The sequence below is a fragment of the Anser cygnoides genome, chromosome 1 (assembly GCF_040182565.1).
Source record: "Anser cygnoides isolate HZ-2024a breed goose chromosome 1, Taihu_goose_T2T_genome, whole genome shotgun sequence".
Lineage (NCBI taxonomy): Eukaryota > Metazoa > Chordata > Aves > Anseriformes > Anatidae > Anser > Anser cygnoides.
Window position 1 is genome coordinate 96,834,438 of NC_089873.1, and position 27,584 is coordinate 96,862,021.

At 40.9% G+C, this 27,584-nt stretch overlaps 1 protein-coding gene across 46 annotated transcripts in view; it reads right to left on the minus strand.

Moving 5' to 3' along the window:
• Window positions 1–456: 456 nt before the first annotated feature.
• The window catches only part of ZBTB20 (zinc finger and BTB domain containing 20), a 480,501-nt gene continuing 453,373 nt past the window's right edge, over window positions 457–27,584 (minus strand). For all 46 annotated transcript variants that reach the window (XM_067003602.1, XM_067003560.1, XM_067003692.1 and 43 more), the window contains one exon: window positions 457–27,573. In XM_067003602.1, coding sequence (XP_066859703.1) covers window positions 27,155–27,573 — 419 coding nt within the window. In that variant the 3' untranslated portion in view covers window positions 457–27,154. The remainder of the gene's footprint in view (window positions 27,574–27,584) is intronic.

Here is a 27,584-nt window from a genome sequence, read left to right on the forward strand (position 1 = left end):
CGGTGTCACTTAACATCAGAAGTAATTTGCAGTATCCCAGGATGGTTGAGGTGGGAAGGGACCCTCTGGTCCAACTCCTGCTCTAGCAGAGATACCTGGAACAGGCTGCCCAGGGCAGAGTCCAAAATTCATTTCATTTTTCAGTGAAGTCTCAGACACCAGTACCCCAAACCTCCAAGCATCTGTCCCCAACACGCAGTACTGCTGATGTTCAGACTTAACAACAATCACGCCGTGATCCTCTGGAGAAAAATAAAAGCACAAAGACGCCTGCCACGTTCTTTTGTCTTTTTTTTTTTTTTTAATTATTCCTTCATATTCAAACTTCACAAACAGTGTGAACTTGTACAATACCTCAGAAAGTGAAACTTACAAAAAAAGTGCTGGTAACATTAAAAAAAAAAACAAAAACAAACATCATTCTTAGCAACATCAATTACTCTTCCACACAAAACAGAAACCTTGTAAAATTTATTTCCGTATTTTTTTAAGGCGTAATACTTCCGTATAAAGTATATGCAAGAGATAAAACTTCACAGTATTCCAAAATGTCACAATAATAATAATAATAATATAGTATAATGAAGCGCTACAGTTAATTTTCTTTTTTTATTTTTTTTCCTGTTTTAAATAACAAATACAAGTCACAGGTAAATATACGTGAGAAAAATACGAGGCTAATATTAAATGGCAGGTAAGGATACTCTCACTGTAAGAAAAAACTGGCAGGATGTGTGTATTTATTCTATATTTTAAAGCACTTGATAGAAAAGGCGTATGCAAGGTTTTTTTTTTTTTTAACAATTTTCTATTTGCTTGTTTTTGATAACTGACATACCATTTACAGAGTATAATGAGAGAAAAAAAAGGAACTTAACCCCTCAAAACTGTTGACCTGCTCTTCACATCGTCACAAACCATGTTTCTCGAGAGATGTCTGTATAGCGGTGCGCGTGCGTGGGTGTGCGGACGGGCGGGCGTGCAACAACGCAAGCGACCGCGGCAGCACGCGGCGGTCCGGGCACAGACCCGGCTCCTCCTGGAGCTCTCCAGGGCCGGATCCGTGGGTCTCTATTCAGGCAAGGCCATCGGTGTAAAGACCCCGGGATTCAGCCCTGGGTGCCGTTTCCCATTCGCTTGGCTCTGGCTGCTGGGAGTTTCTTTGTCCCCGGGATGAAAGCGCCCCATTTTGTTACACACACACACACACACACGAGCGTGTGGTTGTTTTCTTTTTCCCCTCTTACCCCTTCTGCGAAACAGAGCGAATGAAACCAAGAAATTTCCTCCTGGGTCCCAGCCGAAGCCACGGGAATGGGAAGGTGCCCTCGCCCCCGCACGCTTGCGTGTAGGTGCTGACAGCCAGCCGCTCAGCCAACGGGCAACAAAAAGACAGCAGATAGCATTAACACATCAGTAAGGTGCTCAAAGAAAAAAAGGTGGCTCCCACTCCTGGAATGGGAAGCCACGTAAGGTGCTTCAAAAAGTTTTTTTTTTTTTTTTTTTTTCTCAGTTTCAGACATTTTAAAAAAAGGACTGATTGAGCATGTGGTACGTGAGAGCAAGGCCGAGAGTTTTGAGACTTCTGACATCCTCCATAAACAAGAGCTTCCTCAGGGCAGGATGTATTTCATTTCGTTTGCTTTTTTCTTTTGCGGGTGGATCAGTTTAGATGCAATTCTTTTTTTCCCATATAAAACAAAACAAAAAAACCATAACAAAACAACCCAATGTGAGAATTAGTGTTAAAGTCAAACCGCGTTATTGGGCTGAGTTTTTGTTTTTGTTTTTGTTGGTTTTGCCCATTCACTCAGTTAGCACCGTTCCTTTTTATTCCGGTTACAACCCAATTCCTTCTGTAATTATTGAACATACAGAAAGGACCAAGTAGTTGCTTTTATTTTTTGTGATCTGTTTCAAGAGCCCAACCGTTAATTCCTCTGCTGCTGCTGTGTTTGTGTAGCATCTGGTTTCATGAGCTTAAGGAGAAAGGTTAGTCTGCTGATATTTAAGGTTGACGTGTGTGTTCGTATGCATACACATTGTTCTATACATACACACTGCATGGAGTACATTTTAACTGGAGATAAAGTGAACTGGGTTCAAACACATATGCACTAGCTTCCCCTATGTATTTGAAACAGTCTGGAGCTTTGATTTGATTTTTTTTTTAAAGTGCATTTAAAGCAAAACAACTGGCATTCACATACCCCGTGGAAAACACTGTAGCGGTGGAAAGCTTGACTATGCTAAACTCCTTGGACTCAACAATGCCAAAAGCAAATGGGGCAGTGACAGGCCTCAGTGTAGGCAGCTATTCTTGGGCAGCACCATTGGCAAGGAGGGAAGGCAGGAGGTGGTGGAAGGGAAATTGCTTTAGAGCTTGAATATTTGAGCGGTTTTCAGTTCTGACATAGCTGTGTCATTCCCAATACAGCTCCCATTACGATGATTACTGACCTCTGTTTTATGCGTCTGACTCTCCCTAGTTCTGGCTTTCATCGATACTTTCATGCGTGTGTCCCCCAAGTGCCAGCATCTATTAGGAATAAGGCACTGTTGAATTTACAGTTTTACAAAAGATGCAAAATAATCCAACCCTAACAATCCCGACTGCCCGCACTGCTTTCCTCCCTCTCCCTCCTATTTTTTTTTTTTTTTGGAAATATTGCATGTGATGTAGTTTTTAGTCTACATGTATAGAGTGTCAAAAGTAGGCCTTGGACAAATATCTGAAGTCCATCATCAGCACCAAAGGTTGCTAGGAATACGCCTCTGTGTATACGTGCACACCATTAATGGGGAGGGGGAGATAAACCCATCGTTCCCCGGCTGCTCCTCCCTGTCTCTAGAGCCTAACCTACAGAATAGATTTCCAGTCCCCCATCCACAGCATTTTCATTTATTATCTCTTTATGGAAGTGCAAAGGGGACTTTGCATTCCCACCACCCAGGCGTGTGCAGCTTTTACAGGTGGATTTGTTAAAGGGTGACCTGGAAAACCCGCGTGTCAGGAGAACAGCACGGGTAGACCTTCACCCTGCCAGATGGGCACTATTTGGGGGCTGCTTTAGCATGGATTCTTAAAATCAGAAAAGCCCCTGCAGTGCTGCTGGCCTCCTCCGTGGGGTCAGGGACACCGACCGTGCCACGGTCAAGTCCGCAGAGAGGACGAGGGGCAGCTGGCTGCGGATCTTTTGTCCTGTGCACTGCAGGCTGCTTCTCCAGTATGCCAAAGCGCTATTTTCTCTCCATGGTTTTGACCCGGGAATAAGACATGTTCCGGTAATTGGGTGGGGTTTATTGGCCCTAAAAATGCCACGGTCAGCCCATCGTAATATGCATTTGCTGTGGCAGCTGGCATATCCTTCTCCTGCTAAAACACTGAAAATGAGCCGTCAACTACTTTTCCTGAGCCAGGATCCCACTGGCTCCTCTCACCTTTTACCAAACGCTAGGGCTGCCTCGTAAAGCAGAGAATATAGAGAAAGTAAGAAAAGCAAGCAGACAGTAGGGATTATAGCAAAGAAAGCACGAGACCAGACACTCTAGCATTTAAGTGCTCGGCCGGTCAGTTTACCCACCATCCTTAAAATGGACTGAGATTTAAGGAGTCTGAACTGGTACGGACTGGGTTTTTAGAAGTGACACAAACCTTGGGCAGAAATTGAGTTGCCTTTTCTTTTTTTTTTTTTTTTAGTGGTTTAAAAGTCATCTCGATAAGGCCACAAACTGCATTTGTCTCGTCAGCGTAACTGCTTGCAAATGACATGAATTCCAGCAGAGTGCTTCGCTCAGCCGGGATAGGAATCGAGGAGAAAAGCCATCCCATGCCCACTGGGACTGATGGTAGGAGAGAGGGCCATCTGAGGAGGTGGTGGTGGAGGGTGTCTCCTTGGGAAGACCTGCTACGTGTGGAAAGGGGAAGGAGCTGAAAACTGTCTCTCCACTCCCCTTCCCCTCACCACCACCTCAGTGTTTTGCCAGACGCCTGTAGACAAGTAGCACTCCTAAGCAGCCTCCTCCTGCCTCTCTCGCACGTCTAAGTTGGGGAAGGGGAGGAGGTCGGTATAATTACAAAAGGGGAAAAAGAAGGCACATGATTTTACTCAGTCCTGACTGAACCCACATTTCGAAAGCAAGGGCAGTTTAGGTGGAGGGCAAAAGAAGTGCTCAGCAGAGCGGATGCGCACTGAGAAGAAATCTCAGGGCAAAGGAAGAGGGAGAATAAAAAGGAAAGGCAGGAGAAATGAAGGCCACATTCAGCTTTCTGTCTGCTTGACAGTCTCAAGATTTGGCTGCATTATTGTCCAGGAAGGAAAAGAGTCTGGTTGGTCTAGTATGTAGCCCAGTTACATATCTCCAGTTTTTGTTATGGCTGTTGGTGTCTTCCCCTTTCCCTTTTCTCTGGTCCCACGAATGCCTGAAGCATTGCTTCTCCAATCGTTTTTAAGCTTGTTCCTCAAAACTGAGAGCACCACACACCTCTTTGGTCACCTCCAGTCTCTACTTCTCCTCAGATCAACAGCCAGCGATCGCACTGAGCAGTGCTCCCTGCTGTTCGTGCCCACTGGTGGCGTGCCAAAAGAGCTCGCTTGGCACATGAAAAGGGAGAACCACCCTCCAGGTTTTGGTTGGGTTAGTGAGGCTGTCCCAAAAGCCTCTGGCCTGATAATGGGCATGCCAGGGGAGCTGTTGACTGAGAAACTGGGATGTCATTTACAGAGGTCCTTATGAGCATCGCGGCTCTCAGTCACTTAGCCCCTTGCACATTGCCACGTCTACATACCACAAGTTTTCTTTCTCCACCAGTGAGTGCAAGCCCTTTGCGTTCCTGTGGTAGATGGGAGAAGAAGTAGAGCTGACGGAGCGGGTTTGGGATTCCAAAACACTGTTTTGTGTTTTTCCCCCGAGTTTCTGCCTCAAAAATGCATTCAGTTTCTCTTTTACTTCTCCCCCTCCCACTTTTCGACCCAAATTTGCTCAGGAAATCGTGAGACAGAGTAATGAGAAGTAGGATCACCAACAGCTCTATGAAGACACAGGGTGGTAAAATGCTTCCACACAAACTCACAGTCCAGTGTTTGTGACATTTCATAAATAACTTTTTTTTTTTTAAAAAAAAGAATAACACAAGAACAATCCCTTTACTTACTCATCTGAAACAAAATAAACAGCAGTGGCTACAAACTTCTTCTTGTAACAATTACAAAAAAACTCCCAACAATACAATCCCCCAACTTTTAACACGCGCCTTGAATGGTTTTTTTTTTTTATTATTTTTTATTTTAAACCTCAAAACTGCAGCATATCCTTAAGGGCAAACTTTTCAATTAGTTTTTTCTTTCTTTTCTTTTTTTTTTTTAAATAATGTGTTCACCAAAAAGAAAAAAAAATTCCACAAAACAGTCTTGTACCAAGAAAATGCATTCAAAAATAGAAAATACTACACAACAAAAATATGTACCCTTCCTTTCCAAAAGAGTCTTCACAAAAATGTAGAAAAATGCCAACCATTTTTTTCCTTTCCTGAACACTTAACTTTCAACCTAGGGCACAATTATTTATTGACTTATAATGTCTGTTTTTGCATAAAATATGGAAGATACAAACCAACTATCAGGACTGTGAAGTTACAAACAACAACACATTATTCTCCCCACCCCACATTCCCTCCTTAGAAAACAAAACAGCGAAAGCCAATGTTTCAACAACTGACTGAAAGCCGTCAGGCTAGGAAAAACCATCAGCTGATATGGGAATTCAAAGATGCTGGCATAACAGGAAAATCATCTGCCTTTTAAAATGCGTGCTCTTTGCATTCATCTCAACACATGCATCTGTCCCGCTGTACTCAGGTGAGCAGGCACTAGGGGGGCAGGACACTGCCAAACACAGAAAGAGACGGGAAGGATTTGGGGCAACGAGCCCCCAGATTTTTTTTTGTGTGTGTGTGTGTCTGTGGCATTTTACTCGCAAAAGAACCGTAGCCATTTTGAAAGACAGAGAGGATGTTTCCATATGCCTTAAAAGTGCAAGGGCCATCTCTGGGTTATAGTAGTTAAATACGCAGAAGTTTTACTACGCTTAATAGTCAAGTCCATTTTCTGGCAAAGGCAGGCTCTTCAACCAGAGTTAGATCGGATCAGTTCGCGGCTGGGAGTGGGTAACAGCTGAAAGCTGGTAGGCAAAAGGTGTCATGCAAAGGTGCATCCAGAACTGATTTATTCAGTGGGAAAGTGTTTTGCCTACCTCAAACAATGTTCGATGGGTATTATGCGATTAACACAGCCAAAAGACCAGCCATTTCCACATCAATAAAATCTAGCAGTGGGGACTTAGGTACTACAGGGAAGGCAGCTGTATCTTGCATGCATGTGGCTAAATCCATCCTTTGTATACCTCTTTTGACTTCATTGCAATTACATCTGCTTGCACCAGGGATGAATTTTGCCCCATGTGGTTCTGGATTTTATGACTGTTGGCCATTTAGGAGCCCAGCCCTGCAAAACACTGCGCTCAAATACTCCAGGTAGCAGAGCTAGAATCAAAGAGGCTTCTCTCTTCCTTTGTTTGAGATTGATTGTTTTCTTTCTAGCATATCTGATAGAAGATGCTTCCACAATAAGGAAGAAGAGAGGAGCTTTTTCTTAGCCTTTTCCACTGCGTGGCTGTGTGTTTTCCATTTTTTTTTTCAAACGGCAAAATGTGTTTGTGTTTACTTCCAGTGCATTTTTTTTCTCAAAAATTCAAAACAAAAAGGAAACATTATTTATCCCATCCTTCAAAAGGAAAACAAAAACAAAACAGATTGATAAAGTACAATACAATAAAATCAGGCATTATAAAAGACAACATGATGTGCAACAGCAATACCAAAGAAACAAAAATAAAATATATATATATATTAGGATACAAGGATGAATGAGCCAACAAAGCTATCTATCCCTGCTACTGGATGATTGGTAAGCATTGGTTAAGAAATAGGTAAGGCTATTCTGAGATTTCTAACTTAACACAGTTAACCACTGCTTCTCTTACACCTTTGTTTCCTAAATTTTTCACCTTTCACTCACTGGTCTTTTACGTCTTGAAACTGATTTTTTTCCTTTTCATATTTTTTGGTCTACAGTAGAATTACATGTTAATAATAACAGCAAAACAACACCCAAGCTCATTGTGAGAGTAAGTTGGTGCCACATCCATGATGCAGAAGAGAGAAAACAGACAACAGAACAACTGCAATCAGTTTTTCACACACAAAGCATATTCAAGGGCAACAGCATGGTTGAACAAAACAAGTTTGGGGGGGCAAGGAGCAGAAGCTGTAGGCCTGGAACTACACCAGCAACCAGAGTCCGGTCTCTTGCCTTTATGGGTGTCCTGAGGGACAACAGTAGCTGAATTTGCCATGTGGCTTTGCCATTCTTGTCACCTGGAGCAACAGCTGACCGGCCACCTACTCACCACTAATTGCACTCCTGGTTTGATGGAAAACCAAAAGGAAAAGGAAAGGCGAAAGGCTCCTAGCTAGGGCCAAGGCTATGTCTTGGTCACCTTGGCTGATTCGGCAAGCCACCAGCCAGTGTGAAACTGGGATCAATCAGGGAGGGCACCTGGCTGGCAGGCCATTTGGAAGTAGTCTAGAAGCAAATTCAGACTGCCTAAGGTGATGTGACAGATTGCTTAGCCTTCTCCATCAGGGAAACCATGATGAACTCTAACAGGATAGTCTGGGATCATTCTGCTAGCATAAATTCTCTAAGTTCAGCAGGGATGAGAAAGCATACATTCTCTATTGCTACAGAATTGCCTTTGTAAATGTCAGCATCACCAGCCACCAGAAATGTGTTCCCTACAAACACAGCCATAGCACTGTGACTGAAGCTCCATCACGGTTCCTGGCATCTCCTTTTTTTTTTTTTCTCCATTGGAACTTCTGAAACAACATTCTCTTCAAGGGTAAGCTATAGAGCTACGGTAGAGTTGAAAACATCACTAGCATCTTATTGAACTATAACTACGCCACACAGTCCCAGCAAATACTCAAGCTGATCCTCAGTAGTGCTTGTCAACGTCTAGGAAAGGAACATACAGAAAGAAGATGATCAAACAGTAAAGGGAAGTTCTGGTTTGGATCTAGCCCACTGGCCAAAGTGTTCTTCATTCAAGAGAAAAGGTGCAACAACGAAGCAGGATGTCAAATGGAGGAGAATTATGGAAGTTAGTATTTCTCCATCTGGAGAAAAAAATAGGGCATTAAGTTATGTGGCATCTCTAATCAGCAACATATGTTTTGGCTTCTTAAAATAAACCTCAAGTTATCCTTGGTTTCTCAGTCAAGCACTGTCCACACAGGGCTTTAGTACCATGCTGAAAAAATTGAGTTTGTGCTATATTTAAATGCAGTTCCAGTCAAACTAGTTTCAAACTGACCATGTAAAAAGGAACAACCTATTTAAGAGCCATTTAAAACTCTACAATCGCACTTACGTCCAGGAACTGATCTGGCTGAGCACTGTAACCGAGCGGGAACAGAGGCTGGAATGTGGCTTTCTGAAATGGTTTGGTTCTTCTCTACATGGGCTAGACCGCTTTTGTTGAAACTGAGTCAGCTGGAATCAGGTTTAAACAGGCAGAATTCAAACCCCATTTGGGAGCATGGCTCAAAGCCCTCTTTTCCAGGTTTGCAGTACTTTTTAAAAAACTAGTGCAAATGGCATCTTATCACAGCATTGCAAGCATGCAGTGTTCCTCTCCTTGTCCAAATACGGCTGACAGCGGGTCACACCACAAGGGAGGAATATGCAGCAATCAGTCAGCCAGAACAGCTCAAACTACAGAAGTTCTTTATTTCACCACAGCAGGAAAGGCACTCTGGACACAGCAGGCTCAGTAAACCCTCAGCTTCACTTTTTTCTGGAGCAGTCCACTACTCCTCTTTGACAATGCAAATCTACTCTGACAGTAGCAATATATGCAGCTGCCTTAAATGACAAAACAAAACAAAACTCACCTAAACAAAAATGGGGGATATTGGCTCATAACCCAAATTAACTTCAGTAGACAGACTTGATTTCCTCCCATATCATGACTCCGTAGCCGTCACTACTCTTACAGAAGCAAATGCCACTTAAACTAAATGTGCTCTCCTGCCACTGTATTATGCTGGCTCTCAAACGAACTGTGCTTTTGCTGGGCATCCACTGCCACATTACTAGAAGATGGCCTTCCAGTGGTATTCATCTTACAGGAGTCCTGCAGATGGCTCAGAAAGAGACCGCCCTGCCTGCTCTCACGGGAAGAGTCATTCAGTAGTTCACCTAACACTACCTCAGAGGGATATCTCCAGTTCTTCTCTTCCAGTACTTCCAAGCCACGATGGATGAAATGTGACTAAGAGTGGAAATCTTAGAGTTTCCCAGACAAGCATATCCTTATCTCCAAAGTCTCTTTTGGTTCCAGATCCTCTTCTCCTCTAGTTGTTCATACTTTTCTCAAACGAGGCAGTCCAACAGACCGACCAGCAAAACCAGCTTTGCACTGTGCAGGTCTGCATAAGGTCTGTACCACTGCCCACTCCCTGGTACTAATGGAGCCAAAAGGTCTTAGCTTCAGGCCTCAGGAGAAATTCAGGGTGTGAATAGGCCTCTGAACACCCAATTACTGTAGGCTTTCCTTAGGAATTGGAATCTCCCCCCTTATGCTCATGAAACCTCCGTGCACATCAGACAGGTAGTCCCTATACTGCAGACCCAAAGCAGATGCACTCCTGTGTTACACTCTTCTCCTAGCTGCTACACAGAGCATTCTTCACGACTCTAATCTGCCTTCTGGCAGAAGTTGGAACTATAGTCTTACTGAAGAGATTCAACACAAACTTTTGATAATTTTTAGACCACAAAGAGCTACAGCAGAGATGGACCTTGCTGCAAATTACTGTTGTTTTCTTTTTTTCTCATATTATGCTTGTTACGAAGTCAATGATCAAGGTATAGGCCAACATGCATCATGACTGTAAAATATTTTCCAGCTTAGGATTCTGTTTGGTTCCAGCCAAAAGCCTTTGTAATGCTTGACTATTTCTTTGAGGAGAGAAATCAGACTGAAGATCTAAAAATGCCGGAGAGCACCTTTGCCCAAGCAGGAATATTCTTTATTGTACTGAATTCCACATCGCCCTTCCTTGTCCACATCCCTCCTGTTCCCTCTGCCCCCAAAGGCTTGACTGGAACATTTTCAATAGAGTGTTCAGAATGACTGTTTATTGCACCGTCCCCATAACAGCCTTTGAAAGAAGTGCTTTATTTATTTATTTATTTTCAGTGACCTTCCCCTTTGGTAAGCCTGCTTTGTGGCTTCACTTCTTGAGCTGAGAGATCACGCTTACACCCAAGGGATACTGATTACAGTCAAACATCTCTGAGGAGATCCGATCTGACAAGGCAGGTTTTGAGCAGATTTTGAACTAGGAATTGGTATCTTCATGTTGAAGCCTTACTCTGGTTTTGTGCTAAGCAGTTCTCTTAATGCTCTCACAGCCGCAAAGAACACTCTCTAGGAAAAGTGGGGAAAAGATCTGTAGCACCCTGAAACCTGTGATGCCTCTTCTGTTTCCATTATAGTGCTTTTGTTACTTTATTATTATTATTATTATTTTACAGAAGCTATCCAATACAGCTATCTCAGTGTCTGACTAGTTGCTTAAAGTAAAGGTAATCTCAGTTCTCTTCCAACCTGGTCAAGTTTAAGATACATCCTGTTTTCTGTGCCCATCCCTTTCTCTTCTCCCTTCCTGCTTAATTGGCCCCTTCCAATCCCACCACATGTAAATACATTTCAGTAGTGCAATGCAGTGCAGTGCAGTCATACTTAGTGCAAAAATAAAAAGCCTTATCCAGACCAAAAAAGCACAAACTCCCTCCCCACCCCACCCAATCCCCAAGAAATCAGCTTTCAGTAAAAGTACACGAATGCCCCAAAACAAGGGGGGATTTGCAGTCTCCCAGCCACACTTTCACATGCCTTATTTTCTCTCCTCCTCCTGCTCAATGTAGAGATCTCGTTAGTAGACAGGACATTTATTGAAAATTTAATAAGCTGAACAACTGAAAATGGAAAGGAGACAAGTCATTGTCTGGGGGCTGCAGAAAGAAGAGAGAACTAAATGGATACAGCAAAAAAGGTCAGTAGTGGTTTTACACAAACTTGTCAGATGCGAACTTTGCAAGGGTACACCTTGCAAAGGGCATGTGTAAGTGTGGATAAAAAACCTAAAAAGCTTCCCTGTTCCCAATATACAGTCCTTATTTTAACAGTGCCCAAGCTAAGGTTCTGTAGTGCAATCAACTCTTCAACATGGCAGCTCTTTGTGGCCACCCTAAAACAAATGGACAGATCAACACTAACTTCAGTTTTCTCCCTCTCACGCAGAGACACACGTGCGTGGACAACTCCCTCCCTCACCCTTCAAATACACAAGCAATATATATATAGGATTTTTTTTTTCATAGCCCTTCTAGGACTATGGTGGGAAAAGCAGGAATTATTAATGACAGGCATATAAGATCTTACGTACCTAAAAATGAAAACACATAAGACAAACAAAATAAAGCTTGCTAGTAACAAAGGCAAGTAGGTTACTGAATCCCAATTAGCCCATACCTCCCCATGTCAACTGACCTGTTTTAACAAAATAAAACATCTGCCGGGGCTTGCCACTCATTAAGATATCACTTGGGAAAACACAATAAAGGCCTTGGGATACTCACTGGTTTGGAGATTAAGTTCAGTATGGACAGCCACAAGAGCTTCCATCTAACCCTCATAACAACGAGAAAGGACTGTGGGAAACCACTAAAATTGTGTAAGAGGCCACAACAGGGACGGAGGAGCAAGAAAGGGAAATGTATAGAAAGAGGAACACATTAGGGCAATTCCGCTGCTGCTATATGAACCTCTCTGCAATTGCATGGTACACAGAGTATATTGCATGATGCTTCATCTAGGCCTAAGCACATGCTTTCTCATGCCTTCTCTCTTTTCTCCTATTCCCGATCCTTTGTTGAAGACTGCAGCCAACCAAGTATGTAAACAAAAGCAAATACCAACAAATAAACCAAAGAATATATGAGAAACAGGTTCCTCCTTTTTCTTTGTCTTGCAAAGGTAGAAGAACTGTGCCCTCGACTCCAGACACACAGATACACTCTGTTTCATTCTAGTGCAGAAAAGATTAACGGGCTTTCAAATGCACAGAAATAAGGGAGAAGCCTAAGAGAAGGAATCTAAATAAGGGTGCAGGGACCCTGAATATCCACCTCCAAACTAGAAAAATGCCAGCCCATAAGGACTTTTGCTGTTTGTCTTTAGCAATGAGCCTACCATAAAAAATAGAGACTGTAATCGAATTGCTAGGCATGGCAAGGGGCCAGCATCTAAACACACTCTGTCTGGGTGCATAGCTACAGCAGTGTGTCCCATGTCAAAGCATACACAAGACACAAAACTGATAAAGCTTTCTAGCTTTTCTGTAAAGTCCGTGAATATCAATTTTGCCTCTCTAATCATCAGCAATGAATTTTCTTGCTGTTCAGCTGGCTGTACTTTGAGGGTATCCAATCTGCTTGCTGAAATGCTAAGCTCATGCCAGACTACGTGGTTTCCAATCCATTCTCCTGCATATATCCTGCATGTTTTTAAAAAAAAAAAAAAAGTCTAAAGAAAAGCTTGATGTATACTCTGAATTTGGGGTTATATAATCAGATGTTACAAAGAAGCAACTTTATTTTACCCACATGATTACAGAAAAGGTATGGCTAGAGAGCTTCTGGGTAAAGTAGTCAGAAACCTAGAATCAAATAACTCCAAATATCACTGCTGCAATGACACTGGGTCATAGCTGTCATTTACTCCCCAAATGCTTTTACATTGTTTTGGTAATAGAAAAGTGATGTAGCAAGGTTGTAAATTAGGGAAAAGCAATTGCTGTGTTTCATATACGTATATACTAGCTGTTGTGGCTCACTATTTAATTACTGAAGATAAATACGCTACTATTTACCTCTCTCTGGACAAAAAGAGTCCCATGTCTTGTTCAATGGGAAGCAGCCTTCTGAATTTTTAAGCCTCCCAGCAAAAAGGAGAGACTATTTAATCACAGAGCCCTTAACACAGGTAAAATCTGTCCAGTGGAATGAAATCAAATCTTAGGTCAGTTTTACGAAGGATAAAAATTTTGGGCAGAAACATGCTAAATTAGCGGGAGCGGTCCTGTGACATCTTAATGGATGTATATGAAACTAGTTCTTAGGACTATGACTTTCTGTAGGACTATATATGCTTTCCCTGTCTTAGAAGATGCACTGAAGTCAACAAAAGATTACGAGTCACGCCTGGAGAATTTAGCCCAGTGAGTATTGGTCCGACCAGTTTTCAGGATTAAGCATCGACCTCACTGGTGCTGACAAGAAAGGTTATGCAGTACATCCTTCCTGAGCTGAGCAGCCTATTTATCTTATGTTTGGCAACAAAAGCTGATTATGGGTGGAACTTAGGGGAAACCACCAATTTTCTGCTTCATTTCCTTGTAAGAACTTCTTTGAATCTGAACTTTGGAGCAAGGATCCAGGGGACTGAATACTCAGCATATGTGGAACTGGGAATAAATCAAAGATTTAAAAGATTCATCAGAATTTCACAGCAGTCTGACCTACATCCCATCATTACAACAAAGGAAACAGGGCACCCCAAAAGACAATGAAACTTGTTGAAGATGCTTGCGAACAAGTTTAGTTCTGACACCAATAACTGAAAGATTGACATCTCTTCCCTCAATAAATAGAAACTATACCTTTTTAAAAACTAAAGATAGTCATACATGAAAAAGAAAGAGCAGCAGCAGATGCTGAAGATTCAGTCTTTTCCTCTAAGTGGTGTGGATGATGAGCAAGTCTCTTGTATGGAGTTCAAACACTCCTCTTTCCTGGGAGCCCCCCAGTCTTTGGTGCAAGCACCCCCAAAGTGGGGGGACTCTCCTCTTGTTCAACCTTGCAGTGAAGAGCTTTAAAATCCCTTTCTGTCCCTGCACAGTAGCACAGAGCAACATTCTCTTAGTACAAGGTTCTCCCTCTCGTGGTGACAGTGTTACCTACTTCAAATGTTGTGTTCCTCAAAAGCTGTACAAAACAGAAAAGAAGTGCAAAAGGGAGCTGAATACAAATGCTGTCAACTACAGAAACATGAGACCATGGCTTGCATTAGCCCAGGAGGTCTGCTCGGTCAACGAGGAGATGGAAAACAAAAGAAATAATGAAAACCATATACTAGAATAAAGCTAATACTTGGACAGGGCCTTCCCTTGATGTTTGTATCATTCAAGGAAAGTCTCCAATGCAAGATTCTATAAAACTGCAAAGCCAGTATCACTTTCTGTTTTCTGTCTCCTCAGAAAAGCAGAAAATATGCACATATGAAATGAGTTTCTTAGAACAACACAATTCTCAAGACTAGTGTATCTTCAGAGAATGAAAAAGAAAGGATACATGTTCAAAAAAGCAAGATTTCTGGATTCACAAATGACTGACTGTCGTTTATGTTAAAGGTATGTTAAAATAGTGTTCACCAGCCGATTATTTTGTTAGTTTCACTTTCCCTTAGGCAATTGTATCTGTACACACTGCATTCTAAAAGTACAATCTCTAGTGTGGATAATCTACCTGTTTGGTACCATCCTGTTTGTAAAACCACTTCTTAGCCTAAAAATATAAACTGTAAACTGTATAAGATGCAAAATGAACTGAGGTGCTTAAAAAAAGCATTAGGAAAAATAAAAGGCAACAAGGAAGTTAAATCAAGAAACGTATTAACTAGTAATTATCCTAAATGAATTACTGAACCTTACAAAGGATTAGCAGGGGAAGCGTGGAATGGGTATGCAGCCATTTAAATGAGCAGGCATTCTCAGTGAAGTGAGAACACTCTCTACTAAAATATGTATGATTTAGCACTCAAAGGAAAAGGCAAAGACCATGGTCAGAAATTGTGGACCACTGAATCAGCACTCTGTTGCAGCAGCTAACTGGAATTAATTTGGGAAATGGCACCTTTTTGGCTTAAAGGGTGAAAAATCATCCTTTATGTAACAGGGCAAATTAGTAGTCTCTTCCTTCCCTCAGAAATGGATATACAGAGAATAAAGATAAGCCAGACTTAGAAATCACTACTGGAAGACCGTGACTTTTAAACTGCAAGTAGAAAGAAAAAATGTTGTGGTAGTGGCCTCCACATAAGTGCAAATGGCAGATGACAGGAGTCTGTAAGAAATGCCAGCACTTGATGATTCCCACGCTTGAAGTTCTCATTTTATTATCCCAAGAGGTGGAATAGTTAACTCTTTCCCTCTCTTCCCACTCCAAAATCACTTTTAAGTTTACTGATTTGCAGTGATATGGATTTACTCATTCTCAATGAAAGCACAGTTTGTAATTGATGTGACCATCTCTTATTTCTTCCAGTCTTTACAGTTAGAAGAAATGAGATACAATTAATACCTCCTCCACAACCCTCATCCACTTGATTTTGCACATTGTCATTTACGAGTGATATGTTATTGACCAAAGGAATGAAGGTCAGCTGAGATGTACCTGAATCAGAAAAGCAACCATACATTCCCAAGCTTTCATAAGTCTGGACTCGTACGAAGTTTTGATGTGGACTCACTGCCTGAGCAATCTGTTACAAGATGAGAACACAGAAAGAACACCCCAAGCCACAAGGTCTGGGCATCCATCAGCTTCCTCTGGGCTCTTTGGATCTAGATGTTGACATATCCCTAGTGACATTTTTTTCAGTAGCTCTGTGTTGACAATGAAATCCTAATGGGTCTGACTCAAAGTTCAGAACCAACTGGAAGATGATAAAGGCAACACTCACCTTGGAAAACTTTTGAACTGAAACTCCGACTTACGGAAGTTTGTTGTCATTTGAAAAAGGGAGGATCAAGTGGATAAGGAAAGACCTAATTGTGATATTAATAGTGGTGGATAGAGGTTTTTTGTATCCAATTCCTGTCAAAATCCACTGGCCACATTCAGAATGACTGTAAAAAAGAATAATATATATTCTTCTAAGTGCAGGGAAGAATTTTAGGAAACCTTAAGACTTTGAAGAAACAGATCTTGGAAAGAGTGAAAGATCTCTTGCGGCATCTTTCTCCAAGGCTAGTAGTAATGGAAGAGGAAAGTCTGACATACACTTTTACAAATGAAACAACAGGACATCTTTGAGGAGAGCTAATAGATAATCTTAATTGTTTTGACTTATTGTTCTTCTGATATGAAAGGGATAGCAGGGAACAATATCTAACTTTTTGTAGAGCCTAATACTGTTTTACCTTTTCTTAAAAAAAATTACTTTCCTACATCTCGCTACATAGAAATTTTTAAAAAGCCTGAAAAAATACTTGTAAAGACAATAAAGAAGCCAATAATATGAAAAAGCACACTAGAGCTGTAATAATGATTGTTAAATGCTTCAAATAGCTGCAGCAGTTGATTGGGTTGTGAATGATACATGTGAAAAATAATTCCTCTATGATCATAGGCAGATGCAAAAGTTAAATGATTATACTATGTATATATATTGATATAGAATTGCTATATATATTGTGTACTGTATGTTCTAGCTTTCAGAAATACTGTATTGTAGTGTACTGTACTTAACTAAGCAGATCTAAATAGCAACTTGTCATTTTCCACAAAGTCACTAGTACTGTTAACAAAAACCAAAAAGTCTATTTTCTCCAGTAAAAGAAATACGTACTGTTACAGTCACAGACATTTTGACTATAGAGAGACAATGTACATTAAACCAAAGAAAAACCCCAAACCAAAATAAAAACCTCACCCCAAAATCAACCAGCCAAAATCGTTGCATTTATCGTCTTACTCAAAAGGGGAAGGGAAATGCCACCAATATAAGAAGAGGAATAACATTTACTCAACTTTGTATGAGAAAATGAAAGGAAAAAATAAAATAAAATCATCAGTTACCCTTTCTGTGACGACGACAAAAGAACTCCAGAGTGAAAAGAATAAAAAGCTACTTCAGGGCCAACACGATACCAAAATAGGCAGCTGTAGCTAAACATACTGATTCATCCCGCTAACGAAATGAGAGCAAAATGAGTTCCAGAAATCCCACAGTTCTCGTGGATTACATGCTGAATGCTCTCACCAACCAATGCCTTCTTCTCCTGACAATCTACCAGTCTTCTAGACACACTAAAGATGTTCCTGAAAGGATTTTGGCAAACACCACGGGAGAGAAAGTTAATTGTTAGAGACTGCACATTCTGCCTACATTGTTTTTACTACTTGTAAAGATATTCATAGCCAACATATTGCAGAGTACATGAGGTGGGGAAAGAGCTGTTTGATAGGGCTCTGGATACAAGAGATTATTTTAGAGCCTGTACGTATCAATACACTGCGTTGCTAACTGTTTAATGACTTGGTAATTTTTTTACTGTCCTTTTTAAGGGGAGCAAAGAGGCAAGTTGGATTACATTGTTTGCATTTGATTCCCCTGTCAGGTGAACATGATGAAATTCAGTGGAAATGAGTGACTGAACTCAAGAGTATAGCTTGAGAGCTGTCAGTCCCCTGGATGTCCCTTCTGCTGGTGAAGCCTGCTGAGCAGCACTCTTTTATGTATGTTGTGGCTGAAAGACCATGCAAGGCTCTGAGAGGCACTCACAAAAACACGCTGGACCAGGTCTGGGAGTCAAGTTTTGAATGAGGGTAAATGTTTTATTTCGGCAAATGTTCAGTTAAGGGCATTTGGCCAACCAGATGTGTTTGGTGAATATATGTGTACATGCATATTGTTAAAGTAGCGTGCTACAGGTTTGTGCCAATGCTCCACAGTTCATGTTGTAACCCTTGTTTTATTTAAACCCTTCCCTGATCCATGTGTGTCTCCATACCCAATTAGGAATCTGTAAAGCCAGAGCTAGCTAGCTACCTACCTACACACGCACACATACACATATGTACTCACATCTGTCAGCATGCGCACACACACAGAGGCCATATAATTTAGTTTTGTTTGAAGATCCCATAGATACCATCAGACTGTGTGACAAATGAGAACCAAAGAAAAGACTTCGTGGGTGAGTGAGAAGAGAAAAGCTGTGATGTATTTCAGGGCACTTCTGTGACTGTAGTCCTGCTTCCTGAATGTGATGCTCCTCTCTAGTCAAACAGAATATGTTGGGGGTATTTTTAGGGGTCTTTATAAGTGTCAGAAAAGAAGTCGGTAATATCCAGGTGGCAAAAAGGAGTGAAATGAAATAGGTGCCTAGTTACATATATAGACCTCAGAAACATACCTGTCTGTTTTTTAAGAACAGGACATTGCAGAATGGGACAGCTGTGCACAACAGCGAGTATCTAACCAAGCTCCGCACTTCCTCAAGTGTTGTGTGACTGCTGAATGTGGCAAAAATCACCAAGTCAAACGCATGAAGTGTGCCGTTCTGCCAGGAAAACACCTAAAGCAGTAAATACATTGCTACATTGCTACCAGTTTTTCCAGCAGGGTAAGTCCCAGTGGGGACCTTATGAAAGCATAGGGGCTACTGCTGTACCTGAGCCCAACCTGACAGATCATTTACTAGAGATGCTTGGGGTGTGGTTGCACGACTGGGTGTGAAACTTCACAAGGAGAGCTTAAGTCTGCAATGAAGAGTGGAAACGTGAATACACCTATGGGCTGAAGTGGACAGTTCTCACACATGATGGGATATTGGTGCTTCTTTAGTTTTCTTAAAGTAAATCATAGGAAAACAATCAAAGTGCCTACATTTATTTCCAGTGTGTGCACACAATCCCAAAAGTGCTACTACAGATTGCACTGATAGAAATTAAGAACGGGATTTGCAAATGGAAAACAGCTTTTCACTGGATTTCTCTCACATGAATTTATTTTACTGGCATGGGTGAGGCTGGAGTCAGTAGTCAAATCACACAGCCTTGCCCTCATAATATTAATTTGGTTTAGAAACAGGATTTATCCTTCAGTATTTTACAGGGATCTAATGCCAACCAACCCAATATAAAGGAGATCACTTTGGAAGAGGACCAAACCTGCAGCTGTAACAGAAGGTAAGAAACAGCTGAGAAGCAATGTAAAGAGACCACTATGTGTCACTAATATTTCTTTACTCCTCCCCTACCCCTTCAAACAGGAAAACACAATATAATGCATTTTGAATGAAAGGAATGTTTTAGATGAAACTTTGCTACAGATACAAAACATAAGTACACTCCATACTGCTCAGATGCATGTGTTTTAAGACAGCAATTGTATTTGAGGCTGAAGTGTATTCATTTCCAAAAGAAGTATTTCACTGCTTTTTGCTTTTTAAAAAATAGTTAGGGACAAATGTGTAAATTGGAGGGGTTAAAGTCCAAGTTAACAGAGTGTTTGGAAGACCTTCCTGGCCTGCTTACCTCAGTTACTCTCCTTTTTTTTTTTTTTCTTCCTATTTCAACTTACTTGCTGCATGTATTGCAGAGTTCTGCTCAAAGGGCTGCAGAGGTCACAAGAGCTACTGACAGTCAAGCATTTGTTATGCTAAATATTCCTGGGGGAAACATTAAGAGTTTTCCTTGGGCATTTGTGCTTGTGCACAAAATCTCAGTTCACTGACTGCAGGGAAAGGCCATCTGTTAGTGAAGTAGACTTAGGCAGTGGAAACTGTGACCATGAGATACTATCAGAAGATTCATGTAACACTAGCAAAGTTCTGTGTATCTTGAGTCAGTGTCTTGTTATTATTTTAAAAGTTTTTATAGATAATTCTAGGGGAAACAGGCATTTAAAAAAACATGACTAATTCTTCTCCTGACATGACTTTGTTAGAATTATGGTTAGGATGCATTTGATTCCTTGTATTTTATAACAAACCTAGAAAAATCTTTATTGGAATTACCAACTGCAACATGAAGAGCAACTTAAAGCATATCACACGTCCAGGTTACTGATTTACCTTATTTACAGTAGACGAGTCAACTCTGCTTCTCCTAAACTTGGACTCTTGTAATGTCTCGGGAGAAAGCACTGCTGCTGAGGCTTAAGTGCAAAAAGAAACAAGCACCATTCCTAAATAAATCATGAAAAAGAAATCTATTTATATTTAACTGTATTTTTTTTCCACTGAAAATATAAATTTTAAACCAAAATTATCTAACACTATCCTAGTAATGATAAACTTAAACTCAGAGAGGCGGCATGTCCAGGTATCCACAGACGTACAGGGAAATAATTCTTTCATTCACCACAAATTTTGCACTTGTGTAACTCCACTGTTTTCATCTAAGCTACTCCTGATCCAGTAGGAGGGGGATTAGGAATAGAAACATTAAATGCATAACATTTTCTCTGCTCCTAGAGGCACTGATCTAGTTGATTAGTTATCAGCACTGGGAATAATTAGGTGGATTTATACTATTACCTAACACAGCTTTTTTCTTATTTACATTTTTTCTCAGAAAAATTAAACAAAGATTCTCCTTTGCATTTTACAACAATAGGTCTATGAGTGAAGCATTTCTGTTCTGAGATAGGTCATCTCTCTGTCAGTGTCACACTTGTGGATCCTATTTGTCTGTTCTACACTAAGGAAAACATAACACAACTTTTTGCTTTGTCTGAATTAGAGTATATGCATATTCTTCAAACTATTTCACCTTAATTTTTCTCCAAATTTCCCACCTTAGCCATCTGTCAAAATACGGGGACTCCTTTGCTCCTGCTGAGATGAACTGGATCGCTCTAAAGGAAGTTAACCGAAACCTTATGTACTACTTCTAGCAGGACAAACAAGAAGGTTAACTGCAGTATAACTGACTTTGCATGGCCAGAGCAAGCCGCTGATGGACATGAATCGAGCATCAGGCCACCTTCTGATACTTAAATCTTATTGGACATGTCATAAATATTTGGTCTCTACCCCTCTGGAAGTCTTTCCCACCTGATTTTTTTTTTTTTTTTTGTTACTCAAATACTGGGAAGGGTTTTCATTCCACTTATAAACTCAGGACTCCATTTATAAACTCATTCATATCAGGCTCCATTTATAAACTCAGATTTAACACATTAGCTGTAGATTCTATCCTAAGTCTTTTTGCAGCAGAGTTGTGATCACTTAGGGGCTAAATCCTACTGAGTTACAAGCCTCTTGGGATCTGAGGAGGCTCAGAACCTCTCAGAGCCGAGTTCTCATCACGTTACACCTCCTTCAGGAATTTTCACAGCCAGTGTACCAACAAATCGGGGAATGTGAAAAGTAGCTATTTAGCTTTAGGCAGACGAGATGCTGTTTCAGTTGGGCTACCTGCTGATTCATTTCTGTCAGGTTTATTTCAATAGCTCAGAGGAGCTGGATACTGAGTTGAAAGGGCTCGATTACCAAGGTCTAGTTTTCCTTGACAGAACAGTCACCAGGTACTAAATTGATATTATACTTCTTTTTGAGTGGCAAGTCATCTTGAGCAGTGAGAGCTGTAAGATCACCTTTACGTAAAACTGTCTAAAAGGTCACAGGCATAAGCATACTGGAGGTCTGGTTATGTTTGAAATGGTTTGGGTGTTTCTGTTTTTGGATTGGATTCAACGCTCCCACAAAGAGTATGTTTTGTGCCCTCAACTTACGGGATTTGTTTTCTTTACTAAGAAAGCCAGGACATGCTAGTATAACACTAAAGGCGAGAGATTTGTTCCTCCACCATGTTAATGATGCAGAATTAATCAACTAGCTCAAGGTTCACTGAAATCAGTCAGTTTGGGGTGAATAAGAGTTGAGGAGGCTGATGGTATGTGGGTTATTACTCAACTCTTCTTTGGATGAAAAAGAAATCAGAAGAAGAAAAATGGGTATCACTTGGCCTCTTTGATCTTAGAGCAAAGGGAAATCTTATTCTCTTAGAGAGTGAATTAAATGATACTTCTCCCTGTTAGCTTACTGTGAATTTGGGCTAATTTTGAAAGTATCTGACAGCATGGGCCAGACATAGGCCTAGTGGGAGCAAGACAGTTGTTGAGAAAGTGTCCCCAGAGCAGCTCCTACAGAACAGCTCTATTTCCCTTATGAGAGACTATTACTACGTGTTTTATGAGAGGAGTGACCAGCTCAAAATGCTCATATATTAAAATTTCTAAAGGCTAGTGTACTCTCCCGTTACTTTCCCATTATGTCATTATGTACAAGTTGTACTTTCTGTGCCTCTGGAAGAGATCTTGTAGGAGAACCTCATTTGTGCACACACACACGAGACACACACACACACACACACACATTCACTTGCCGTTCTCTCCTTCCTGACCAGCAGCCACTGACCTTGTGGTCCTGCATTCCTTGTGGATTCAGATTTCCCAAAGAGAGGCAGACTGCAGGGGAATGGGCAAGAGAAGACAAATTTTGGTCCTCTGATTTATTCTTCCATGTAATACAAGAACAAGGGTGCTTCAATGAACAGCAACAAATTTAACCAGAAAATGAATCATTTCTACAAGGCTGTAATTAAATTGAGGAACTCACTTCCATAGGATAGCATTGGGGCCACCTAGCAATTAATAAGCTAGATCTTTGTAGGATAATGAGAATTATCTGCCACAATATATAATTTTTATATGGGATAAAAAGTTAAGGCCATCAATTATTATGTCTTCAGGTTATAAGCAGATACATATCTCATAGGGATTATAATAAATCTTCTCTCTTAGGCTTACTACTTTGTAATTATCCAACACGGGTCTTTAATCTTCCTCCCAATCATCTGTACCTTGCCACAGAGTCAGAGACCGAACACTGGGTGAGGTGGACCACAGGGTGGGTCTGCTCTGGCCATTCCTACCTTTTCAATTGACTTCACCAGCCTCAGCAGCAGTAAGAGAAGGCACTTACCTCTCATTTAACCTAAGGCTTCCTAATTGCACTTTTGCCTTGTAGAGAGGCTTTGATTTGTATGCTTGAATCTGTGCCCCACTTAATGCCCTTTTCCATTGCCAAAGCAAAATAAAGAGAGCTTTAGGGAAAGGGAGAATCGGGCTCAAGGAATGCAGGATATTGCATGCTCCATCAGAGGGACGTGTGGCACTGTCCACTCCTTCTTATCTACCTCGTTTTACCTGGTGTTTTGAAGGAAACCCCTTAAGCATACTGAGATGGGTGCACTCAAACACTGTCAACAGCAGTTTATAGATCATTGGGACTACCAGTGTACTACAGGTATTCTTTCTAGTAAGGAATATAGTAGCAATGCATGAAGCTTGAAAATACCTGTAACATTCAGCTATTGTAGGTGTTTCCACACAGGAAATAAATATTTCTACAGACAGGAGGAAGCCTTATTAAAGAGAAGTTGATGTTTTACAAGATAAAGGGGTCTATGAGTGAGCTCCTAAGTTCACAGAAGGGCACTTAAAAAATGTAAGTGATCTGATGAGCACTTTCAGCTACATTTACAAGCACGCTGCAAGTTGCTCCATGTTTTACAAAATCTAGTCACTAATTTTTGAGCCTGGAAGTTTGATAAAATCGGGTTGTATTTCAGGCATGTATTTGTGAAGACCTTGACCTAAACTGTCCAAGTGATTTAGAACTCAGTTTATATGCCTTAGCTTTACTTCAAGGAGTTTACTTTTTAAATGGTACCTTTCATTCATTCAGAACTGATTTTTAATTCACTTAAACACCAGTATTTGGATTTTGGTGGATGTAAACCCTGATTCTTATTTCCTGTGTACTGGAATCTCTTCTGGTATCAGAACCATATTCCAGAATATGCTACATTTTGACTGTGGTTGACCAAATTTAACAATGACAAATTAAACAGCTTTTCCCCAGACCTCAGATGGCAAATGAACAGCTACAAATTTTTAAGCTGGGTAAAATTCATTAATTCCTCATATGGGAGAACACCGAACTTTTCAACACTAAAGATCTCAGAAAAAAACTTCTTTTCCCCAGAGAAGCATCTTCAAATCCTTTTGTATAGCTTCACATTCCCCACTCTCCTCCCCATCCCTGTCTCTAGAACATGTATTTTCTGTACAGATTTAGTGTTTCTTCGCACAGCAGATACTAGTTCTCCCTCTCTGTGTCTTAGGCTTAGTCTTTTCACTTCTTGGTTTACATGCCAGCATTTATTTTACCAGTGCAGTTATAAAAACAATATTTTTTAACTAGCTTGTGCTCCTCCTCTAGCCCAGCCAAACTAGTGTAGATTCTTTGTGAAAATCCTTGAACTACCCAAAGAAACTGGCGACAAAAAAAGACATTACCACACAAAAGGCTCATTCATTCTGGCACTTGCCTCAAAGTCTTTTTATGTTGTCTAGTGCAAGTGAGAATCAGGCCTTGGACATTTAGGATCTGCTGAACAATACCTTGCAGGTTACAGAAAGATTCTGAGAGTGAAGTATCTGTCAGAGTTTTTTTGCCCATAGTAAATCAGTAATGGAACGGGCCTAGAACGTAGCAACGAGGTTACCTGTGCTGAATCACAGACATCTGATACAGAAGCTGCAGGTGGAAAGAACACACAACATTTTATGTGCAGACCTATTGAGTCAATATTTAGAAGGTTGTCCAGCATCAAAGAATATCTCATGTGAAATGCTCAGTGTTCACAAGCAAAGTTTTGTAAACTTAAGAAAGCTTAATTTAAATATAGACACGAGTAAAAGCTAAACTAGCCATTTTTTTTTCTTTTTGCATATTTTTGTTAGGTGCTTCTTCTCTGCCTAAAAAATAAAGTCCAGAGTGCAGCTGGTGCAAATCCTAGCTATGGATTTCAAGCAAGACAAAGACAGTGTCAGACACTGAACCAACTGAACTAAGGACCCATGTACTTTGGGAGTTGGCTTTGGGGGAAAATTCTCACACAGATACACAGAAGACAACTAGGGAGAACACCAGCCCAAACACAATAAAACAAAATACAAAACACCAACATGTATATGCAGATCAGGAATCAATCTGTCACACCGATCCTACATTCCTTGCATAGCTTTGCATATGCAGAGAATGCGGGATGTGGCCCTTAAGTTAGACATTTTTGCAAATGAAGAAGGGAAGATTATTTGCAATGGTAACCTTTTAAGTTATTTTGGCATCAGCACAAATTACCAGGGGCAGGATCAGATTCCCACACAAATATGGAAGCTCTCTAGAGAGCAAGGCAGGGATGAGACAACAATACAGCAGATTACTTCTTGTCCAGTGACCAAAAAGAAGGGAAATCCTAGTTATTACACACTTCCAAAACTCATTACATTTTCAAAAACGAAGAAAGAAGAGAAAAAGACTACAAACTCTATCAGCCTCAAAAACAAGGGAACGTTGCAAGAAACTATCTTTCTCAAAAGGAACCTCCCTTCGGCAGAAATAAATTCTGAGATGGAACCAAAACCAGAAACAACAGAACCTTGGTAAGAGCCAAAAGAGAACCACGTAATTCAAAAACAAAGTAGCAGTTCAACCCACACTGCAGGATGCACAAACTCTAATAGATAATCCCACAGCTGACTTCACAGAGCCCCTCATCGACCCAGGTAATTCTTGATTCCATTAGAAACGAGAGAGAGAGTGAAAAAAATAATACTTGAAAAGAAAATTAAGAAACATCCTTCCTCTTTTTTAAAATAAAAATCAAGATCATCTCCCCTCCCCCCCTCTATCTGGAAGCAGGTTAGCTAACCTTAACAGTCTCAATTTAAAATAAAATATATATTTATATATATATTCATATATATAATAAAAGAGAAGATATTAGTGGCAGTGTACGCAAAACAAAAAAGAAAACAAAGAAAAATTACTTTTAACAATCTCACTTTTTTTGTTTTTTTTTTTACACAAATACTGTTGTAAATATATTAAAAAAATCAGCATTCTATCTGGTAAACGTCACTTTTGCCCCTCTATAAAATTTTGAATTAAAAAAGTCCCAAGAACTCTTTTTTTAATTATTCCCCTCCCCACCCGCCCTCTATTCCTCTTTCTTCCACAAGAATAAATCCTGATGCATTTTTTTTTTGCAAAGATTGTGGGAACTAACCCTTCTCTTGTACCTAGATCCATAGGTTGCAACCTCTGATATCTTTGATTTTCCTCTGTGTTTCTCTTTGCCTTCTGTGAAAGTCCCTCTTGATTGTGCTGAGGCCCTGGGCTCAGCGAAGACACTGAATAAATTACAAAAAGCCACCGTTGCTCGTTGTCTGAATCTTCTTGGTTTCTGCTGTAAGGTGGTGGTGGTATGGGAAAAGCAGCGGGGAGGGTGAGCCAAAGAGCGTGGGATGGAGCAGAATCCAGGTGAGGAACCTCTGATTCTTTTTTCCTCATCCTGCAGGGACTCCACACTATCCAAGCCACACTGCCTTGCACTCCCCTCAGCCCTTTCGTGTGTTTGTGGATGCATGTGTGTGAGAAAGCAGACACGTGGTGGAAACCAGCAGGGCCTTGTTTCCTCTGGTTGCTGCTCAACCAGAAGCAAAATATTCCACAGTTCTAACTGGATACTGTGAAGTCCAAAAGCGGTCAGCATTGTGAATTATGTCCATTGAAACACTGCGAGCGGTGTACTTATAACGACAGTAGGCCTTGTAGATTTTGTAATATATTTTGTTTTGTTTCTTTTTTTTTTGTAGTGCTCTTCACAAGTGAGAAAAAAGAAATTTTTTTGTTTGTTTTTATTTTTTTCTGTCTGTTTTTTGATTTTTTATGTTTTTTTTGTTTGTGTTTTTTTTGTGTTTTTTTTGTTTTTGTTTTTGTAGTAAAGAAGGGTTGTATTTAGAGGCCAGTAGCTAGAGATCCAACCAGTGGAGCTCATGAAGCACTACCTGGCCTTAAGGCCACCATCCGAGGGAGGTTGGGAAAATTATTATTCACCCAGCCTCCGGAAATGTAATGTACCAGCAGGCAAAAAACAGTTCTTCATGTAGTACAAAAACAACAAAACGAAATGAACCCAAAAAAAGGAGGAAAATAAAGGTAAAAATGAAACAAAAATCATTTCTTAAATTCTAGTGCCATAGCTTTTTTTGTTGTTTCTATTTTTTTGTTCATAACAAAGAGAGAGAGAGATTCTACTTATCCGTCTGACACATGCATCCTCATGTGGTCGTTGAAATGCTCGATTTGGTCAAACTTAGCTGGACAGACAGAGCAGACGTACGTGGTCCCCTCCGTGCAGGCCACCACCCCAGCAGGGACAGCCCTGGCGCCGGTGCCGGTGGCTCCAGGCGTGCCGTTGGTGGCACTGTGCAGAGCCACATGCCTCTCCAGCAGGGTCTTGTGGGAGAACTTCTTCTTGCAGATGTAGCACTCGTAGGACTTCTCCCCACGGTGGAGGCGCATGTGCACGTTAAGGGAGCTCTTCTGGGTGAAGCGCTTGTTGCAGATACTGCACTGGTACGCCCTCACGCCAGTGTGCGTCACCATGTGTTTGATTAAGTAATCCTTTAAAGAGAAGGAGCGCCAACAGATGCTGCATTGGTGGGGTTTCTCACCTGCCCATTGC